We start from the raw sequence: 23,250 nt of genomic DNA on the forward strand, positions 1-23,250 counted from the left end.
TTAACGGCTACCTGTCATGGTTCAATCAAGGTCAAACTACAACCGTCACCGATATCCCTGTGAACGGACTGGGATGGACATTTCTCACATAGAAAAGGACACTTTATAGTTCTCTTGTGTGTCAATGTTCAATGCTACGAGGGTTTCAGAGAAGCATTTTTTGTTTTAAGAGTAAACTGCAGAGATGACCGGAACATTGGTGTGGTTTCATCATTGCTTTTACAGTACTAGGGGTTGGGTTGTTCGAGCTCAGTTTATTCACTGTGACGTCCATGAAAATACCAAAGAACACCGAAACAAATATAGCGAAGGAAAGTTATCAAGGGTGTCAGAGGCGCTGTAGCTAAGAAAACGCTGAGCGTTTTGATGACAAGTCATTTTCGCGCATCCTTCCACCGATGAACATGTAACAGGAAACTGAGACAGTATTCTCTTGTACTTGGCTCCAAGCAAAGATGCATTGGGTCAAAGAATTACAGTTTTTCAGAGTACGCAAGATCTGGAAGACGTCCAAAAAAGATTAACTGGCATAATAGTTCTGTTTATGAGTGTGTTAAAAGCTTGTAAACATTTAAGTGGACAAAAGACCTTCGTTGCTGGTGCAGTTTGCATTCATCACCTGTGACAGTACCCAGTCAAAACTACCTGTACTACAGAGCGGTGTACCGAAAGTGCGAAAAGGAACGAAAAGGAGCGAAAAGGAACGAAAAGGAACGAAAAGGAGCGAAAAGGAACGAAAAGGAACGAAAAGGAACGAAAAGGAACGAAAAGGAACGAAAAGGAACGAAAAGGAACGAAAAGGAAATTACCGAAAGTGCGAAAAGGAACGAAAAGGAACGAAAAGGAACGAAAAGGAAAGTACCGAAAGTGCGAAAAGGAACGAAAAGATTGTATAGGAACGAAAAGGAACGAAAAGGAAAGTACCAAAAGTGCGAAAAGGAACGAAAAGGAACGAAGTATGAAGCAAAGTGAAATAAAATCGAAGGGAATATAAGGTAACGGCACTGTGATCGGCAAATGCATTTGGAACGGACTTTATTTTTGCATTTTGCGACTTGTTCCACGAAATTCCTAGAGCTCCAATGGTTAAACGGCGAACCGGCGGGAAAGTGCACGCGTGGAAATAGCTAAATACAAATCAAAGGCGATGGGCGGAGTCACGAATCAGTGCGTCTCGGGTTCCCACGCGGGCTGTCACAGACCAAATTCGGGGGGAGGGGGGTAAAAGCCGCTGAGTAGCGCGCCTGAAAAACGTTTGACGGGTTGACATTCTGGTGTAGATTATTTTTCTACGGTCTCAAAAATGTCACAAAGTCGTTTTCTAGTGGTCCCGGCCTAAATTATATGTGGCCCCGGGCAATCGGGACACCGCGTTGATTTCAATTCGAGGTCTGGTTCCAAAGACTTTTTCTGTCGAACCCGCACGGGAGACGTGAGTCAACGGCCAAATCTCTCCGTAGTTTCCCGATATCCTTTGCACAAATTCCTCACGTTGTCCTTTCTTCCCGCCAAAATTATGAATACTCATGGTACAACGTGATGAAAGCTCCTTGGTACAATCACTATAATGTATACATGCCTATCCTTTCACACCTTTTCTTTTGTCGTGAACGAGCAAGAAGATATGTCTCCAGTCTCCAGAAAAACATGTTGTGGGCCCTGTTGAAGGGAGCTGTCATGCTAGCGGGGCAGCAGTTTATTAGCATATCATTCCAGGCCGGATTTCTATTAGACGTAAACAATCGCAAGAATTGCATGCGGTGCTCCCATCTTGGGAGAACAGAAGTCATCCAAATACAACAGCAACGCTACAATCTTGCCTCATTCTGAAAATGTACGTTAATCGATATTTATCTATCACCCGCCAGTAACTGAATTTTAGTCCTTACTTTCTTATCTCAGTTCTGTTTCCTTGTATTTCGCTGATCTTCAGAGAATAATTTAGCCAACAAACACAACCGCCTAAAACAGCGCCGTAAAAGATTCATATTGCCAAATTCTAAAATAAAACACGTTTTAAAGCATGTTTCATAGGCTTCTAACGCCCGCAGTACCGGTTCCTTATATTCTTATTGCTTTTATTTTTGTTTGCTTCATACTTCCTTCCTTTTCGTTCCTTTTCGCACTTTCGTTCCTTTTCGTTCCTTTTCGTTCCTTTTCGTTCCTTTTCGTTCCTTTTCGCACTTTCGGTAGACCCCTACAGAGCGTTGTTATGTCTCATGGTACGTCCCACAGACTTCCACAGGGACCCCAACTTCTCCTGCGGCCAGGTAGGACGCACCACCCCACACTTTCCCACGCCGACTGCGGGGCCGAGGGCCGGAAAGGCGCCGGACCGGTCCTCAAGAGGCCCCGCCAACCCTTTGAACCCCTCCCCGGTCAGCAATACAATCCACCCACAATTCAACAATTAGTAAAATCGGATTTCTTGAGTGGTACTTGCGAGCGACGTGGGAACCTTGCCGAGTGTAAACTATTGCCTGGAGTTCTCTTGGGGAAGGAGGGGTTGAGTGAGACCCGGAGTTGGGGCATGACCCCGCACAGACTTCCCACATAGATGTCCTTCTGTGTCACACTCACTTAAGTTCACAGAATTAAACTGTTTTTCTTCGCCTACTTGAGTAACGGCACATATCAACACGGTTAGTGGTGGAGAGGGACTGACATGGCCCTGCCACCGTTTATCAAATTCGCTGTGTCCAGATTTCAAAGTCAGCACCATTTTGGAATATTTATGATTTTGAATACATAAGAACGAAGTATTAGTTTGCTGATTAGACAAACATGAAATTAGAATAGAACTCATACATGATAGACCTATGGGAATGATAAAAAAAATAAATAAACTCAGTTTTCGATAATCTAGCGCATGTAACGACAAGAAAAATGCCAAGACATAGGGCGTGATACATCTTGCTTTGAACATTACTACAGTAAGCTCAAATGATAACGTCAGAAATGATTGACAGTAACGCTAACATGTCTTGGATGATCACATGATCACCATTTCATGGTTTGTCCAGATTCACTTCTGTTTATTTTACTAAACAGCTATTGTAGAAAATGAAAGTCCTTATACAAATAGAATTCAACATTCAAAAAAAGGGTCAGACGTTAAAACATGTGTGTGAACTCTTAACATTTTTCTTTACTTATAGCGGTATTGCAGTTTAGTTTAAAATCGTCGTATAAAGTTGAGAGGTGTCTGACCTCAAAGGAACCGACGATGTCAAACCTCCATATGTTTTGTGGAGGCATTTGCCGTTCCAACTGTCGGAACAATAAGCAACCCTTCACAAGTTAAGTCCTGTACAAACAGTGTAGGTACGCGGGGTCAAACCGTATATATAGACTGTACAAAAGTCAAGTGGAGAACACTCACTTTTCTTTCCATCTAGGATCGATGGGTAAAAAACGGGGGTGGCTTTGCGGAAAAGCCGCGATGACTTAGTCAACAAGGCACAGGGCCGATAAGAGACAGAGCGCGTAAGGGAATTAAGGTACTCCTGGCACACTCAGAGAGCCTGTATTGCCGACACGTCAATAGGGAAAGCTACAAGTGCCGGTGGTGAAAACGGTGATATGTTTACGTACCAGACTGTGACGGCTAGGGCCCAAGAATACTCACCATTTTTCTTCAATTTAGAGAGCAGTAAACTTAGAAATGAATGAATGAATGATTTTACCTTCTATCTGTACTTTGCATGTGGCACTGTTAAAATAAGTTACTAACTTGAGTGCAGTGCCACGTTGCCTCTGTCTGTCCCAAACCAAATAATAAAATGAATGAATGAATGAATGATTATGATCATTATGATCAACTATGAAAAGTACATAGCAGCGCAGGCTGTGCTGTATACGAGGAGCACTTATAAAACTGAATATTGACTTCTTACAATCTAACCACCGTAACCACATTTGTATTCTAAAATCACAATCAAGACGAATTTTTTTATCTGCAGGGCAGATAAGCTTGGGTTTACACTACACTGTAACGAACGTAACGTATTGTAGAATTTGCGAAGACATTGAAATATACGAAGAGATCTTTAACAGGTGGTTATGGTCTCATTGGACTGACCAAATCTTGAACCGCATGTAAACTATCTCATGGTAACGTTAGTATGATAGGTCGGCTTTTATATCGAATGAATCTGATTGTGAACTTTGCACAGTCGGTACTTAACTGCGCGTAACCTTAAGTAGAGTTGACACCTGACGGTCTGGTTGAGTCGGTTGTAGTTCAGCATAACCCCTTTCAAAAGAGGGCGCCAAAGATAGAGCTAAAGCGACATCTAGCGAAAAGACTTCAAAATGACGGAGATACAAACCTCTGACGTTTTATGATGGTTCCAGCCGCTTCCGTTGTTTGAGTGACAAAGGGAAACTACCAAATTGTCTCCTCCGAAATGTACAATTTTCTGATACAAGCCCTTCCTTTGCTGTTCCTGACCTGATATTTTTGTGTACAAGAAGCCCAAAAATTGAGACCTGACAGCAATCTACACATCTCCCGCCAAAATAAAGGTCAGATTAAACCATATAACAAGTAGGGGGTTCATCAGATATGTGGACTGATAAAAGTAATGATTTATAAAGTATTACTACATACTACAACATATAATGTACTAAATAGACAATAACTAATGCATATGATATATATTTTAGTTACGACGTTACAAAACATATATCAATATTATTTTTTCATATACGCTGCTCCCCCAATATCTTAGTGGTATCTTCTACAAGTACCCGGATGCTGACCCAACATGGCGGTAATTCCAAACATCATATCGTCTGATTCCACTGTTTTTCCGTCACGATGAGACGTGCAGGTGAGTTTTAGACAACCTAATCTGGATCTGGGACATAAAACACACTTACGGAGCAGCTGGAATAAATGTTTGCTCCTGACGTAAAGAAATAAGACTGTTATTTATGTTATGGCGAAGTTCATCTCTCGATCCACAGCTGCCTGCTGCCTGTTGACTTCCTGTGTGCCCCGAAATCTCCAACACTCCAACAACAGATACATGACATCAGATAGTCATGACATGACTATCTGGGTAATTCAGAACATCACAACATTACATCTGGCTTTTAATCGTGAACATGAATGTCAGGGCTATGTAAAACTGCTTACAAGTGTTTGAGGCTTCTGAATCTGAATTGCATAATTTGCAGGAAAACCACCACATTGTGTAACCAAGGAGGTTAAAGAATCACCTTGGTGTAACACTGCCGTATTTGGACGTTTGGTAGAACAAGAGTTAGCTTATTGACCCCTTATCCACTAAATTTCATGTTTTTAACAGCAAAACATGCATCATTGAGTTTTGAAACTTTGAAATAGATTGCAGCAATAGTATTTATAAAGAGTTTTTAAAAAGAGAAAAACATAATTACAAATTAGGTTGACATTATTGGTGTTAACTACATAATGTTACATTATCGGCCATAAGAAGGGCACTTCACATCAGCTAAAGCCATGTGCCACCTTATAAAGTCACGTAACTCGTAAGGTGAGTCTAGCCCAGGGCTATCTCTAGAATGCATTCATCCCTACGGGACAGACATTTGCTTGTTGGGATGGACAAAAATTTCACCCAATCAAAAAAGAATCTGAACTTTGTGACATGACATTGATAAAAATGTGTTTTCGTAAGCTACAATTTGTACAAAACTATACAAAGAAAAGTAATAACATGGGGTATATGTGAAACAATGAATGCGACGGGAAAGCCTTTGAAGCTGGAGACAACCCTTGTCTAGAGCCTCAGGGTTTATGTTAGATGCCTGGTTTCGTCCCTTTGTATAAAGGCTTTTCATTGACGTTGTAGCAATTGTAGTTTGAAGTTCCCATCAACCATGATGGCATGTAATCGAATTAGGCAGCAGCATGTTGGTATGTTTAACAGATGTACACTGCATTCCAACATGCCACAAATGATGTCAAATGAAAAGCCTGTATTTGTAATTACCTCTAATTTTGTGGAGCTTTTATTTCGTGGTAAGGAGAAAATGGAGTGTTCACAGTAGCTTAAAGTTTGCAGTGAGTGGTCTAGCGGTCACTGTTAAAACTGCGAACATAAAACCACTGCAAACATTTCTGGAATTAGAATATAGAAACAACAAACAGAAATTGTATTGTTAACCTATTAATCATGAATTGGTTACTGTAAATGCAGAAACGTTCACAGTGGTTTTATGTTTGTGGTTTTTGCGGTGGCCACTTCACCGCAAACTTAAAACCACCGCGAACATTTGTCCATTATAGTATGTGACTACAGTCTATGATGCTACAGCAAACTTAAAACCTCCGCAAACACTCCATTTTTCTGCTACCGCGAAAGTAAATTGCTCGAACCTAAATGCAATTACAGTATGTCAGGTAAGGTCAGTATCGCCTCAAGGCTAATGATTATTTCAGGTCCGGTCGTTTTTTAGATGACAACAGCTGATCTGACAATAATGTTTTTGCGTGAAGGAAGGTTGACCTCTATGACCTTATTGAGCCAATATGAACAATAGCATCTAAGTCTAAGCAGACAATTCTGTTCAAAGCAATCTGATTAACTGAATGTTTCTATGTCCTTGGTGAAAAAAGTACTCAATGTGCAGTTATTTCAACTCAAATGATCCGATAATTACAATGATTTGCTCTATACCTCTTTCCAATTAGCATTCCACGGTAATTATACATGGGTGTGTAGACAACTTGTTTATCAGTACTTGATAGTTGATGTATAGACCTTAACATGACCCTCTAAGGGTCATCTAAGTCCTATGACCTGCAGGTGACAAGATGTTTGCATCATATATCACGCATGTAGAGGCAGTAGTGTTTGATGTAATTGTATTGACAACTAGACATTTCATTGGCTTTCATTTTAGTAAAGCAACACATTGAAAAATGAATTGTGTACAGCACTCAACTCATTTTTAAACTTCAATCTTGTTTATATCATTCAATGTATTACACTTTTTTTCTTGCTGAAAAATGCTTTGTTTCTACATTTATTGGCCTAAGCATTGATCAGTGTATTGGTCAACACAAAGAGTCTGATAGATATAACCTCCTTGGTCAATATTTGTTTGTTTTTTCACCCAGAGGTATGAAAAGATTGCGCCCCCAAGATGAGTCAGAACGGACTATTACATGACCTGGAGGGGTGGGGGCCGGACACGTGTGCAGAGAAGCTACATACTGTACTGCCCAAACTCATCATATCCTTAAAAAAAAACTCTAGATGATGAAAATGATTTGTAACAATAGCAAAGTCTATATTGTTAGCCTGATTCTTAATGATACTATGACAAAATAATTGCTTCATAAGCAATGATATTGTAATAAATGTAATTGATTTGTATTGCTTTCATGTATGATAATAATGATAATCTGTATCTAAATGTACACATGACCACACATGGTGCAATAGATGTTAACTTTAAAGCATGGAACACTGAAATACTACATTTTAGAATGCTAAAAAATGCATGTGTTAAATGAATGTACTTTATAAGAATGTTTATAGTTTTTGTTTGGTTAATTGGGTAATTTAGATTTGGAAAAATTATTATGTGGCATATCCAAGTGTTTGAATTGTATCGTTCATTTTAACTTTGTTTTGTAAAGAGAAGTTTCTTAACATGTCATCAAGCTGGTCTGAGTGGGGATAAGGACACAAGAAAGCAATCAGGTATGAACTTAATACATGTTCATAACATGAAAAGTTGATAGAACTGAATCAAGCAAGCTGTCTTGTTTGAAACAAGCAAAGTGAGAACCTCATAAGATACTATCATAGCTTCTCAAAGTGACCTGCCCTTGACACGTAGTATTACTAGAAAGTTGGTAAGCATATTTCTGCATGGTCCTTATATCTTTCATACATATGGATATTCAATGGTTGTATGGTTTTTCTTTATGCAAAGTGTCTTTAGGCAGCAATTTTAAGAGCCTATCTTAGTATCTAATGACGTACTTTCCACCTAAAGAATGAAAGGGCTTTACTTGAGTTCTGATGTGAATACCTGGCATTTTTATGTAGCTGCTGTATTTTAGTTATTGCAAAGTGGTTGAAAGTTCAAACTAAATTCCATTTTTCCAGCTTATTTCAGTGCAATCTGTAAGAAGTTCTTGGCGCATGTTGACATCAATGATGTAGAGATAAAGGTTTATGCAGATGCTATGCCAAAGGTGAGATCACTGCATAACTTCCACCTCTCATTATGTCTTGTTCCAAAGCACATATATATAATCCGAAAGTTTTTAGCACACTCATTTGTTATTTGTGTATTGCTGAAAAATTGTGATTATATTTTCTCTGGTTTTTGCTGGTGTGTTCTCTTTCTGTCTTTCTTTCTTCCGTCTGTAGCCAATCAGAGCTTAGGTAGGCATTAGCTGTTGTTAATATGAGCATTTTTATTTTACTACTACACAAAAAGGCGAGCACACTATATGTTAAGCCTGATGGTATAGTATTGTGTGCTAGTAGCTGGACAAAAGGCTACGGGGAAAATATTCTGCATTTTCTTGAAAATGTTGCCTTTCCAGTTTTTACAGATTTGTAACAAATCAATATAATAACATGTTCATTTTCTTCTTTTCACCATCAGTAATATCATTGATATTTTCTTTCCACGGTAGGTGTGTGAGGTGTTTGATGGATGTTTGACTGCCATCTCTGAACTGCTAACCCAGCAAAGTCCAACACCATCCTCCCAGTCTAGCCAGGGGACTAGGGTAAAGGAAGGACTTATAGATCATATTCAGGTACAAAAAAAACTTTAATGTACCAGTACTGAAGAAATTTATGTTGTCCTTGGATGTCCTGCACATGAAATATAATATACAATATTTTCAATTTTAGTGCAAATGTAAAACTTTGTTTCCAACACAATAAGTATGAATTCAATGCTTTTGAAAAACATTAAATCTGGACTGTGTTTACACTACCAACACAGATAAACTTTCCTTCTAAGAATTAAGCAAGTATGTCTCAAGTGGTATGCTTACTGTTAACACTACCATTAATTTGTGTATCTTCTATTTATATTTTGATTTCTATCTACATGTATATTTTGCTGTTGTTTATCAGGTGATAGATGAGTTCCTAGGCAGTTTGGAGCAGTGTGTAGTACATGCTGTAAGGACTGACCATCCCAGGGTGCTGGATAGTCATTCTCTGGTCGCCACAGCCCTGCATGTCATCAAGGGAACATTCTCACATTGCAAGGTGAGGAGGTTTGGTGCGCTCAGTGGAGAAGAATCAAGTGCAATCCCAATTCGAGTAACAGAAGTTCTGTAATATGATTTTTTGTGTTTTTTATCTAGTACAGAAGCTTAGATTTGTATGAATGATATTGAACTTTGAAAAAGAATTTGTTATATTTGGCTAGCCTTTCTTAGTTCAATCATATTTTGTATGGCAAATACAATAGTTTGCACTGTCATAAACTGGTGATAGGTACACCTGTGTGTTCTTTTTAAATATTAATTTTTGTTGTTGATATTTTTGCAGGACAGCCATGAGTCCTATGGCAAAGTGTTTCCTCTGGTTTCCGAGTCTCTCAGTTCTCTGTTTAAAAAGGCCTATAGTCTACAAAAGGTAATGCATTGTATTGAAGTTTTTCTATTCTTTTAGTTTTCACATACATGTACCAATACAAATCCCTAAGTCATACCTTAGTCTGCCATTTACTTACTCGTAGGAATTGTTGCACATTTAAAGACATTATTTTTGTGTTTTTGCTGTTGCTTTGGTACATTTCTACTAAGTTTTTTGTTTTTTGGTCAACTTGTTAGCAGCCTAAATGATGTTGATGTTTACATTTAAAACAATAGAGAACTGATCATCATCATCAACTTATTATAAGAAATGATATATTACAGGTGTTGATGGGTTTGATTGACAAGCTCCAGCTGCCATCAGACAGTTCTGAGGAGGACGTTACTGACATGGTGGCGGTGTGTCAGGGCTTCCACGTCATCGGCTGTACTGTCTCTGGGGTGGACGCAAGTCTACTGGTCACAACATGGAAGTTTCTCGCAAAGTGAGTGAGAATGTGTTACACTGGAACTGTGCTACCTTTGTGGCAAGATCTAGTCATAAATTGATAGTGGATGTTTCATTTGTGTTGGTCTGTACTGTCTCTGGGGTGGACGCAAGTCTACTGGTCACAACATGGAAGTTCCTCGCAAAGTAAGTGATAATTTTGTTACACTGGAACTGTGCTACCTTTGTGGCAAGATCTAGTCATAAATTGATAGTGGATGTTTGGATTGTGTTGGTCTGTACTGTGTCTAGGGTGGCCGCAAGTCTTCTGGCACAACATGGAAGTTTCTTACAAAGTAAGTTTGATTCTGGAACTACAAATAGTACTATTATGCTACCATTATGATAAGATCTGCCAATGAGTTACTTAAGATGATTGGATTGTCTTAGTGTGTCCTTTTGCTGATGATAGCTACAATTAACTTCAGAAAATCATGAAATGTTGTTAAGGACAAAAATCTTTCTGCACATCTTAAGCTTTTGTCTGTGTAACACTAATGTCCGGGGGTGTAACTGGCCCCTTTAGGCTGGCGGATGTTGGCCGGGCTGCTATAAGCGAAATTTAATCAAGCTTCTTGAGCTTGAATAAGGCACTTTGACACTGACGTTGTTGTGTCAAGATGGTATCTCACTCCTTGAATATTTGAAAAAGTGCTGGTATTTTCACTGGCTATGACATCAAGAAAACTTGCTATGATTTCACTTTTTCTTTAACAGGCAGCTCACAAAACACAAGGAAGTGCTGAAGAATCATGTAGACATGGCTCCTCTGGTGAGGACACTGTGCTCCGAGGTGGGGTCTAACTGCAAGTACTGTGTTGAACTGGCTTCTAAAGATGCTGCAGACAGACAGGTTTGTACTGTGCTCTTACGATTTCCATGAATCTTTAAATCAGTCTTGTAAAGTCTTTAATGATTAAGCAGGACTTGGTATATGATGTAGAATCCTTAAATCTATTTTACGACATAATAAAATGCGACTCCATAGAGTGCACAACTACATAGCTGCCAGGAATGACAGTAACCTGATATTGAAAATCGACCTGAATTGGAACTGGATGTTCCTACCTGCACCAGAAGAACTCTACTGTACTCTACTGTACTCTATAAACCATTAGAAAAGTTGTAGGACTTGGTATGTTGGAATCAGTACTTTCACAAAATAATATAATTATTTTTCCTTTGAATCTAGAATGGCTGTGGAGACCAGAAGTTGTACACAAGAACTCTGAAAATCTGTCGTTTCTTCATGCAGTGCCTCATGTGTCTGGTTAAGGTGGGCTAGAGCACTTCTTTTTCACTGACATGATGTATAAGTGAGTTTATGTGTATTCAAAATGTAACATGAATATATGAAGGTTTGCAACGTGTATGTGGATAGATAATGAAAACTTATGATTATTGGAACAAGTCATTTTAAGATTTGACATGTAACTCTTTCGGTTTGGCACTGATATTGTAAATGATATGAGAATGATTCATAAATCTGTTTCACATGTTTCAGGACTATAATGGTTACCTGGGGTCATGTATAAAGGAAATTTTCCACATCATCTTGGAAATGCAAAGGTACAAAAATATACATGTATGATTTTGGATACATGTACTCCTATATCTGTTTGCTGTTGTTCATTTTACAAGTTAAGATAAGTTTGGCCCTTGGCCGTCTTTAAAAGTTTCTTTAAACTTTACAAACATGCCAGAAACATCTATAATGGCTATATTGCTTTTTTAATTGTAAGGTTATTTAAGTCCTTCCCGCACCAAAGGGTGTCAAAAAATAATAGGTGGCGCCCGTGTAGGGCAGCCGCAAGCTTTTCAGCTCTCCCCTACTCTGGCGTCTAAGGTGCCTCCATCCTTATTCTGATCAGTTTTAAGTGCAATATTTACGTAATGTATGTCTAAGCGTCCTGTGAACCGTTTGGCGTCTACTTGTTTCGTACTGTGCGGACTTTTGAGGAGTATCTGACGTTTGTTCGTGTTGTGTGGCCGATCCCTGTCTCCTGAAATGGCGTCCATTGGAGTTATACGTTACTCCGCCGGCTTTTTGAGAAGCCTGCAGCGATGGCCAACGGGTTCCATTGATCTACAAGCTAAGGAAAAGCTGAAGACCTACGGACTATTCAGAAGAGGTAGACCGAGAGGAAGGAAAGCAGGTACAAACTTTGCTCGAAATATCTCTACAATCGTTGGTAATCGACCCTCCCCATCTCTCCAGCGTGATCATCCTTTGATATGTAAATCAGCGTCGGACTTTCTAAGTGGCCCTGATCCATTTATCAAGCGTTACCTGCGTCCTTTCACCTGTGATCGTACCAAGACGCCCCGGCGGAATGTAAACAACAACAGACCCAGGTGTGGTCATCAGTTACCTACATTCCAGATTTTAAACCCAAGATCGCTGTTAAACAAACTGGACGAGTTTCAGTCCGTACTTTCGAGTAACAACACTGACATAGCCGTAGTCTCCGAGACGTGGTTTACCCCTGCAACACCCGACCAGCTTATGTCAGTAGACGGTTTTTCGGTGTTCTCCAAATGTCGTCCCGATCGTCGAGGAGGCGGCGTCGCAGTCTATGTCAAAGACAGCCTCCCGTCAAGTCTTCTCGACATCTCCGTTCCTGACGAACTGGAGTGTTTGTGGGTTAGGATCCGGCCGTACCGCCTCCCTCGGAACGTTTCCAGCCTAGCCGTATGTGCCGTGTACTCCCCTCCTAACTCAGGTCACGATGAGCTACTGGTCGACCACTTAGTGGATACGATTGACTCCCTCCGTGTGAAGTATCCTGACATAGGGATAGCCGTTGCTGGTGACTTTAACCGGGTCGACGTAACAAGAGTGTGTACAAGCCACAACCTGTGCCAGGTGGTCAAGCAACCCACAAGAGGCCAAGTCACTTTGGATCTCCTGATCACCAACCTGGCTCCGCACTACTTACCTCCGACCATCTCACCCCCCTTAGGATCTAGTGATCACAACACGGTGGAATTTCAACCTAAAGCTAGAACCGTGACCAACAGGACAGTGAGACGTGTGTACAGACCTATCAAAGACTCAGCATTGCGACTATTCGGGCAATGGATTACATCTCATGGCTGGTCTGAAGTCTACACCGCTACCTCCGTTTGTGACAAATCCCGAGCTATGTACACGACGCTCCAAGGTCAAATCGACCACTTCTTCCCACCAAAGGTTTCCCGTTCTCACCACCAAGACAAACCGTGGCTGTCAGCTGAGGTCAAATCCCTCATACATCGCAGACAACAAGCCTTTGCCAGGAACGATGATTCCACCTGGAAACACCTTAGGAACAAAGTCCAAAGGAAAATCAGGGACTTAAAAAGGACCTACTACAACTCCAAAGTGAAGTCTATGAAGAAGGACAATATCTCACAGTGGCACAAGGAGATAAAAACCATGATGAACTCATCCTGTTCCGAACCGGTCATTCACATCAACGGGTTCGACCCCACAGACAAACCCGGTATTGCCATGGAGATAAACAAAACACTCGGATCAGTGATACAGTCCCTACCTGCGATCGACACAACAGTACTACCTGCGTACTTACCTTCGCTCCCGGCACCAGTTGTTCAACCCTGGGATGTCTATAAAGAACTCCAGAAGGTCAAAACACGCAAAGCAGCTGGGCCAGATGGCATCCCAGGTAAAATAATCAAGGAGTTTGCGTGTGAACTGAGCGAGCCCTTTACCGACATTCTCAATAGCTCCCTCCAACAAGGCTTAGTGCCGGATGAATGGAAATGTGCGGTTATTGTTCCAATTCCTAAGACCAAACCCCCGTTGTTAACTGAACTCCGTCCAATCTCCCTTACATCCTTGTTAGCGAAAGTCGCCGAACGCTTTGTCTCGCGGTGGGTGCTGACCGACATCGTTCCTCAAATCGATGTTCAACAGTACGGCTGCCTCAAGGGCAAATCGACAACACATTGCCTCCTAGATCTGACCAACGAGGTTTTCAAAGCCACCGACAAACCCGGCGTCCTGTGCTCTCTTGTGTCAACCGATTATAGCAAGGCGTTCGACCGTGTGTGTCACAACCTCGCTATCCAACGTCTGCTTGATCTTGGCCTACGCCCCTCTGTGACAAGATGGATCGTAGACTTCCTCTCAAACAGGAGCCAGGTTGTACGCTACCATGGAACACTTTCCGACAGCTTGAAGGTTACCTGCGGATTACCCCAGGGCACTCTACTCGGGCCGTTGATTTTCCTTGCGTATATCAACAGTGCTGCACATCAGGCTGCCTCCAAACGCTGGAAATTCGTTGACGACCTGAATCTCTTGGAAATAAGAACCCCCAACCTAAGTATGTCTCATATGCAACAGGACTTGAACGACCTGGACCACTGGTCTCGCACCAGCCATATGAAGTTGCATCCCAAGAAATGTCAAGTTATGTACATCCATTTCAGGAAGGTCCCGTACCCAACACCATCTCTCATGATCGACAACACTGAGCTACAACAGGTGCCAGTGATGAGGATCCTGGGCGTGTTTCTGCAGGCTGACCTACGTTGGAACTCTCACGTTGACAACATTTGTAACAAATCTAGCCGACGCCTTTACCTCCTCCGTAATCTGAAACACTTTAACGTGTCCATCGGCGACCTAGTCACAGTGTATGTGACTTACATCCGACCAGTCCTGGAGTATTGTGCCCCAGTTTGGCACTCCGGGCTCACCACTGCACTTAGTGACAGGATCGAGAAGGTCCAACGGAGAGCTGTGCGCATAATACTGGGACAGAGATACACGTCTTACACTGATGCCTGTTCTGACTTGGGTCTACCTTCGCTACAAGCACGACGTCTTGAACTGATCACACACTTTGCTAACTCTCTCAGTCAGTCCGATCATTTCTTGCACTTACTGCCACCAGCCAGAGGTGAGATCAGTGGTAGGCAGACAAGGTCATCCCACAAACTGAACACTACTCGCTGTAGAACTGAACGCTATCGCAACAGCGCTGTACCCTTCATGGTCCGTCTTTTGAACAAGTAATTGTAACCTGTATGTTTGTGCTTTGTATCAAATAGTAAGTCATTGTGTATTTTAAATATTTGTTTACCTTCCGATAAAGGGATATGCTGATATTACTGCAAATACTAATTTATATGCTTTATCCCGATACTGATTTAATTCGTCTGCAACGATTTTTAAGGGCTGTACTATTGTAATGATTCATGATATTCGATTTTAACTAATTTAATGATTGATGTAATGACATGTCGTAATTCAGCCTTGTGGCTGCTATGTTACTGTCAGTTTTGTTTTCGAAATAAACCAGTCATAATATAATAATAGGAGATGTTTTGTCTTGTTAAAGTCTTTTGCCCCCAGCTTGTCTGCGCCTCCGCTAGCTGTTGTCAGCTGCTACTGAGAAGATGAAGGATACATTACAAAGTTTGGCCATTGGCCCTCTTAAGATTCTTAATCTCTACAAACATGCTAAAAAAAAAAGTAAAAACAATGTTGTTTTGAAACTGTATGTTCAATTGTGAAATGTTTTGTTTTGTTTTAGTCTTCTGCCCCCCAGTTTGTCTGCCCCTCCACTGTCGTCAGCTGCTGCTGAGGAGATGAAGGCCACGCTGCTGGTGGGAATCGAACCCATGATCCAGCATCTCCTGGACAACAGGGACTTCATACAGCTGGTTACAGCAAGGAACAAAGGTTAGTTTCTAGAGAATTTATTTGCCGAACAAGTTTTCTAAAGTACCTAAAAAATTTACTTGCCGGAAACAAATTTTCACTTGCCCAAAATTTAAATGACATTTTTCTTATACTATAAGTTATAGATGCTTTTTCACTTGCAGTGATGGATTTCTTTTATCACTGGCTCTATTTTTGTTGAACAATGCTTGATGACTGTGAGAAGTAACATCTGTGAAATCTCACTCATTGTAAAATCTTACTTGCCAGATCAAGCAAGTGGGGTAGGCTATTTCACTTGCCAGGGATAATAGGGCTAGTGGACTTGTCTAACCCTGCTGAGAAGTCAAAACAGTAAAGTATCTTTAACTCATCTATTTATGTAGTTTCTTTTAGCTAGGAATGATGATGTACAGAATGACACCGATATTGAAAGTCTTTTTTTTTCGTTTCAGATCTTCCTTGTCAACATAACTTCCCCCTGTGCCTTGTTCAACTTATGGTGATGGACCTTCTACCAAAATGCTCTGGTAAGTTAGCCTGGGTACCATTTGGGTAGTAGTTCATTCCTATGTTTGCTTCTGCTACCCATCTGGAGACCTGCACATTTAAACCATTTGGTGGTTACGTCAGTAAATGAGCAAATTAAGGAATGGGTTCTAGAGCGCTTGTTCAATTGTAATAGGCCCTCCCGCAAGCAGACGGAGGGCGTTTCTGGTGTTGGAACGCCTGTTTGAATGAGCGCTTGATCCCATTCCTTAATTCGCAGATGTGTAGGGACTAATCAGCTGCCTTGTCCAAAATTTTTACGATTCCTGGCATTAACGTGGTCAGGGATCCCAGACGGAACAGCAGAGAAGTAACTGTATATAGTGTATAATGAATGTCAGAGCTAGAAGCGACTGTATATAGTGTATGATAAACCCAGGGGGGAACTACTTTCCGGATGGTAAGTGCCATACTAGACAACAAACTACATTGTGATATGCTTTGTAACTCAATTACTTTCCGAATCTTTTGAAATGTGACATTACTTTACAATTTGTTTTTTGATCCTGGTGTCCAGATGAACAGAAAGACCAGTGGATTTCCCCAAAGATCTATCCGGAGGATGAACCAAGAGACTCCATACTTGTGTCATTTTTCAACACTCTCAAGAAATGTAGGTCTCAATCTAATAGATAATGCGCTAATAAATGCTTCAAGCCTTGTACTATAACAATCATGTAAAACACGTAATTTGGGTATGTTGTGTATGTAGGAGATAGCATAAAAGCAAAGTTTGTCATAGAAATGAGTGGAATGACATGGTACTATGACTTTTGTACGGAAAACATTTATTTTGTCGTTGTAATGCAGCGTAAAAAGTTTCTCAAGATTGTGATTGAGTAATGATTCAATACATTGTTCTATTGAATGAAAGAGACAAACTACATGTTATATGTTAAGTATCTTCTGCAAAATTGTGGAAAAATGACTGGTAGAAAGTTGCTGGTTCCTTTCCTAATGTTCTCGTTTGTACCAGGTTACACAGAACTGACACTACCAGTTTATCTTCCTGGAGTCATGTGCAATGGGATGCCACAGAGGTAAGAATGGCCCAAGTATATTTTCAGATTTCTGTGCTCTTTTGTTTCTTTTTTTCATACCAGGAGTGTGATTACTATTAAGATGTTTGATATTGTGGTCATTAAAGGTTTTTGCATGTCTGAAACTGGTTTGAATGCTAAAGACTTGACTGAAGTGATGTTCAACAGACTGAACACTGGAAGCTAAACTTTGCACGTTTCACTGTTTCAGTATGAGATCTGACACTGATGATAATTGAATCAGATGCGAAATGCAATGTTTTGATGAAACCAAATGTACTGTTCTATTTACCAGAGATGTGAGCCTGTATGAACATGTCTGCACACACCTGTGTGGGTTTGCCGCCTCCCTCCCTGCCCGACACTTCCCCGTCCTGGAGACATGTCTGCTGGGTAACGTGCTGGGGGCAGACCTGCACTGCGCACTGGCTGCTACCGACGTCTGGTGTTTTGTGGCAAGGTATGAACTAGATATTCCAGCTAATTTGCCATATATTTAGGAATTAGAGATGTCTTCCTAGACAACGCACTGGGTACAGATCTGCACTGTGACACTTGTGCAATTTGCCACTAACAGCAAGAACTTGTGTAATTCACTACAGTGTATAAACATTTTGTTTAATGTCTTTTGGAAGAAAAAAGGGTTGGCTTGGTCACTGACCAAAACTTTCTTCCATTCTGTACGTTTTTTGGGAATGAAAAAAACTGACTCAGTGTCCTTTTTTTCTGACTAGATATGGAACAGCTGAGCTGTGTGAACAGCATGTGCACCTGCTGACCAAGCTGCTGTGCCAGCTGCCCAACAGCTGTCAGCACCTGCAGCTGCACCTGCTGCTCAGGAGACTGGTGCCTCTCATGGCAGAACCTCATCAGGTACAGTGTCCCTTAGTCTGCTTGTTGTTCAGGGCTCGAAATACCACCTGCATATGCAGGTTAATGCAGGTAAAATTGAAGCTGTGCAGGTATTTCTGTTGTCCACCTGCACCTAACCTGCACTTGTCCATGTACTGGGTTTTGTACATTGATGTCATATGATGTAGGTGTATGTGAATGTTATCAGCTGCATTGACTAATATAAGTCAAACTATAAAGTATAGAAGTCCACCTATAAAGCATAGAAGAAAAAACAGGTTCCTGAACAATTTTAGTATGATCCATACTTCATAAATTTAGAGTGGTGCAGGTAAAATTTGTCTGGTGCAGGTTCAGTGTTACCCGCACCAGTGCAGGTAGTCAGAAAAATGTATTTCAAGCCCTGTTGTTGCATACCTGGTAAGCCGCCTTAAGGTGTAACACACCATGATTGTACTGAAGAGTACAAGCTGCATATCTGAACAGATTTATTTGATCCACCCACACCGGGAAGGACCCCTACTCTTTTCGATAAGTGTGGCAAGTTCTTTTCTGTGCTTGAGGTGTGGCTCTCTTCAACCACGGGACCTGCCTTGTACAAATTACAGTACTGTGACAAGCTTTTTTCTTTTTGGAAACAGACAAAAATTGATACCTCTGTGGATGTCACCTGTAAAATAAAGTTAGTCTAGCTACCATAGCTTCAGTTGTTTTACTTCAGCTATTCTAATGTATAGTGTTTTGTTATACTTTTATTTTGCAGGAGAAATTTGTGCAGACGTACCCCCCAGCCCAGCACCCCTCTCTCTGGGTCCATCTGCCCCCTGTGGCATTTGTTCCTAAGCTAAGAGGAAAGATCTGTGCGGAGGGTGTGAGATACGCCACCCCTGTGTGCCAGAAATGGCTCGGTCTCCGAGGGAGGACACTCGGGACGCTCCCCGAACTGGTTAGTATGGCAACGTGGTAGATTTCTCCAAAAATACCACAACATAGGAGCGCAAAGATCCTTCCAAAGAGGACAAATTGTAAATGATACTATGTGACTGTTATGATGAAATTCGATGTACATAATAAATATTTTGAAAGTAAAAGTGAGGGAGTGATGTTTGCTGGAATATATACATGTATGTAGTATGTACATTTGTATCCTCCTTTCTATAAGTGCATATATCAAAGAAATATTTGGTTTTATTCTTTGCATTTGGAAACCCAAGGTGAATTCTGTGGCATGATCTTAATTTCATGCATGAAACGATAATGGAAAGATTGGATTGATAATGCTACCAGAATTTGACCTTAAGAATTGTGATTTTCAAATATCTGGCAAATTCTCTGTTCTTCGTGGTGTTTGAGGGTACAGGTACTTAGGGACTTCAATGTAATGGTGATTTTTTTGTTTACTCTTTATAGCATCTGGCCTTGTGTGTCCTGTGCAACATGTACTCAGCGTCTGTGCGGCAGACTTCGCCCCTCCAGTCCTCGGCACCAGTGTTACACACCGTGTCCAGACTGTGGGACATCGTCTCTGCCTCAGGTGCAGGGAAACACAGGGTTGTGGAGGTTGTAGCTGTCAAACTGGTGGAGCTGACAGGGTACCTACTGGGGCAACTGGTACCAGAAGATATTATCAAGGTGATACATTGGATTTACTTTCCTTAGTAATTTAACTTCGTAAGTCTGAGGATGGACATTATGAGAACACTTATAGGCACTTTCAGGAAATAAATCCCACAACTTTTTTTCCCTGTCTGCTAGGTTCTGTCCAGAGTGAGCCAGTGGTTGAAGACTTCTCCACCCCAGTCGGTGAAGTTGTCGATCACCCAGCTCCTGGGCAGAGCAGGACGGTTGAGCCTGCCCCCCTCCCCACAGCAGACCCAGCTGCAGGAACTTCTGGCCCATCTGTTCTCCACTCTGCTGCAGGACAGCGGCTGGGTTGTGCACCACCATGCACTGGAGGCCTTCTCCACATTTGCAGAGGTGATTTCTTTATTGAATTTTTCGACTGTCAGTCAACATAACAAATTGCTCACTTCGAATTTTCGGTCGCACATCCGTCGACCTTCGTCAGGAGATTCAATTACTACATGTATGAGCATGTGACCTAGGGACACGTGACTCGAGTACTGTAAAGGATCGTAGATGCCTGGCAAAAGGTTTTGGCCCCCGTCTCTGTTAAATGTTGGCTGATGTGCTCTTATGAAAATTTGAGGTGAGCAATTTGTTGTCTTGACTGACGGTTAAAAACTTTAATATGGATTATACCAACACAGATGAGCTTTAATCCTAGAGGTGATTTCTGTTGGTTGCTTGCTTCATCTACATTTGTATTTACCTATTTATTTAGTTTAACCACATACATGGAAGGATCGACATAACTGGTGACTATCACCTTTTTGAAATGGAAAGGAAGATATTACTTCTTTTGACAATGACTTTGTATATAAAAACTTTTTGTAGGCAGTATGATATTTTTAAATCTGAAAAAGCTGGTGTTTCAAAAGCTCTCTCATAGTGCTTTTTTTAGATATAAATGTGGTTATACGTGTAGCTTGGATATTTAAACATGATTACAACATGTGCAATAAATACATGTGAATTGGCAATCTTTGTGGAAAATGGACAAAAAATATTACTTCTTTTAATTCTGATTAATGTGATTATGTTGTATTGATAACCTAGCCAGTTAAATCATGATTCTATGAGATACTTCCAGCTGACCTGGTCAATTTCGTCCCTTATTTCAGGAGACCCCATATGAGTCCATCCTACCAAAGTGCCTTCAGAATGAAAGTGTCAAGAGCAGGGCGACGGACTTCATCAAAGGAGTGCCCTTCAGTAGCAGTGATGTCCCTCCCTGGAATGCTGAAACCATAACACAGCAGCAGAGAAGAATAGAAGCTTTCCAAGAGAAGAGACTTGCCGACATTTCTTCAAGACTGGAAAAGATGGAGTCAGCGCCATCTGTGGAGTCACCTGAACAGGTACTATGGATTGTTTGTGTGTGTGTGTGTGGGGGGGCAACTTCGTTCTCATTTTTTTTGGAAACAAGGGAAGTGAGCAGGGCTTTCTGTGGGACCCATCCATCCATCTCGGGATGGAAATTTGCTTCTTGGGGTGGAAAATACTCCAATTGTCCCAAAAATGACATAAAACTGCTGAAAATGTACTTTCATAAGCTTAAAATGACATATTTTACCAGGAAAATCAGAAACATGCTTACAAACAATGAGTGGGATGGAAAATATTTTAAGCTGGAGACAGCCCTTCAAGTGAACATTGAACAATGGACTGAAAAGTGAGTGAGTGAGTGAGTGGGTGAGTGAGTGAGTGGGTGTGAGTGAGTGAGGTAAGTGAGTGAGAGAGCGAGCAAGCAAGCAAGCGAGAGTGATATTTTTACAGCTTACACTTAGCTTTTTGACTGTCATGCACCATCAATTAACATCAAACCAACATTTTTGGGTCCAGTAATATTCACATTCCCCTTCAATGTGTAAAAACTCTCATGCCTTTGTGTGTCTTTTCTTTTTTCTACAAGCCGTCTGCAAAACGAGTAAAGAAGGACACTGGCTCACCAACCTTGACCAATGGCAACTCCGTCCATCCAAAGGAAGAGGACTTCAGGACGGTTACAGACAGTTTGAAAAAAGACATTGGGAAGCTAGAGGAGTTTTCTACATGTGAAAATCCACCTGAGTGGTACCAGGAGGAGTTAAAATCTCTGCACCAAAGACTTGGACTCTTACTGGAAGATTCCTAACATAGAAGGCAGACCTAGAGAATTAGTGAACAAGCTATATCATATTGTGTATATTGTACCCAGCCAAGTTGGTTCTTAGTCTTTTCCTTCATTTTAATGTTAGGGGAAAAGTTGTCAAGTTATCAGACCAAAAACCAGTACAGAGATTGTAGACTATAGAACATACTTTTAAGTTAAAAGCTTAAAAGTTTTGGGACAGACTGGTAACATGTTCTCTAGGTACATGGCTTAAAATATGTTTGTTGGCGGCATACGTGCGCATTTGGAGGCAAGATGCAAATATACCTACACAAGACCATTTATTACGCCCCTCTCATTGTTTAGCTTTTCATGAGTGATAACAAATATTACAGTTAGCAAAAATATCTGTGTGCACTTTGATTCATTTTTCCTGCACATTGACATATTGACTCGGTGCAGGTAGATGTCAGAAATACCTTCACAGCTCCAATTTTACCTGCACTAACCTACACATGGTATTTCAACCCCATATATAGATAAGCTGGACTATGAATCGGATTATGTGATTTTCACTCAAGCACATTATCTGTTTCTGTAAATACTTTTACTGTACAAAGTCATGTTTTCACGAGGCAAAGTAGCACCACTCTTATGGTGACAAAGCCATGATTTGTAAAATTCGATGATTTATTGAATGCCTGCAATTCTTGATGGGGAAAAAGGATTAGATGATGACAGTATTTTACAATATCACAGCAATAAAGGAAAACATTCTTAACTTGTGGTCGATTGATCATTATATGGTCCTGTCAAGGTGGAAGAAAGTCTGAGTAGTGGCGCGATGAGTGTGCACAGCAGAACATTTGCCATGGAAATGTTGGTAGAGTAAACCCAGACTTCCTACATTGTGCCTTTAAGAGGAGGTTTGTATGTCGAAGAACAGGTCTGAGTCACTCTCAGGAAGACTCCGTAAGCTGTTTGGGAGCTATGGGCAGCTGCAGTCCAGATATAACAGCAATATTCCATTTTTGGCCTTGTCCAGCTCATATAGAGAAGCAGGATGGTTGAAAAATCCACCTTTTCCATGACCTCACCTTAGCAGCTAACATTTACCTTCGCAGCTAACATTTACCTTCGCAGCTACATTTTCCCTACATACACTTCCTGAGTAACAGATCAACAGAAATTTGAAGATTTTCCATCATCTTGAGCAAGAGTGGGGATCTTTAAGGGTAAGAAGGTGAGTTGGCTCCCAATACTAATCTCCAAGCAGATCCTACAGTAGCATAAGATAGTATCAAAAGCTGACAGGAGGAGTAAAGCCCGCCTAGGAGTGTGTATGCTACCGGAGCCCATCTG

General features: G+C 41.0%; 1 protein-coding gene across 1 annotated transcript; it reads left to right on the plus strand.

The window, feature by feature from the left end:
* The first annotated feature begins 7,613 nt into the window (after window positions 1-7,613).
* Window positions 7,614-22,670, plus strand: LOC118421821 (uncharacterized protein C1orf112-like). The gene is made up of 20 exons (XM_035829321.1): window positions 7,614-7,700; window positions 8,112-8,200; window positions 8,651-8,776; window positions 9,102-9,239; window positions 9,525-9,611; window positions 9,896-10,056; window positions 10,776-10,911; window positions 11,251-11,334; window positions 11,563-11,627; window positions 15,605-15,753; window positions 16,188-16,262; window positions 16,799-16,894; window positions 17,258-17,321; window positions 17,617-17,781; window positions 18,056-18,194; window positions 18,937-19,119; window positions 19,584-19,805; window positions 19,929-20,150; window positions 20,918-21,154; window positions 21,709-22,670. Exons 2-20 carry the CDS (start codon window positions 8,192-8,194, stop codon window positions 21,928-21,930), a joined length of 2,580 nt encoding a protein of 859 aa, XP_035685214.1. The 5' UTR covers window positions 7,614-7,700; window positions 8,112-8,191; the 3' UTR covers window positions 21,931-22,670.
* The last annotated feature ends 580 nt before the right edge of the window (window positions 22,671-23,250 follow it).

This window comes from Branchiostoma floridae, chromosome 8 (assembly GCF_000003815.2).
Source record: "Branchiostoma floridae strain S238N-H82 chromosome 8, Bfl_VNyyK, whole genome shotgun sequence".
Lineage (NCBI taxonomy): Eukaryota > Metazoa > Chordata > Leptocardii > Amphioxiformes > Branchiostomatidae > Branchiostoma > Branchiostoma floridae.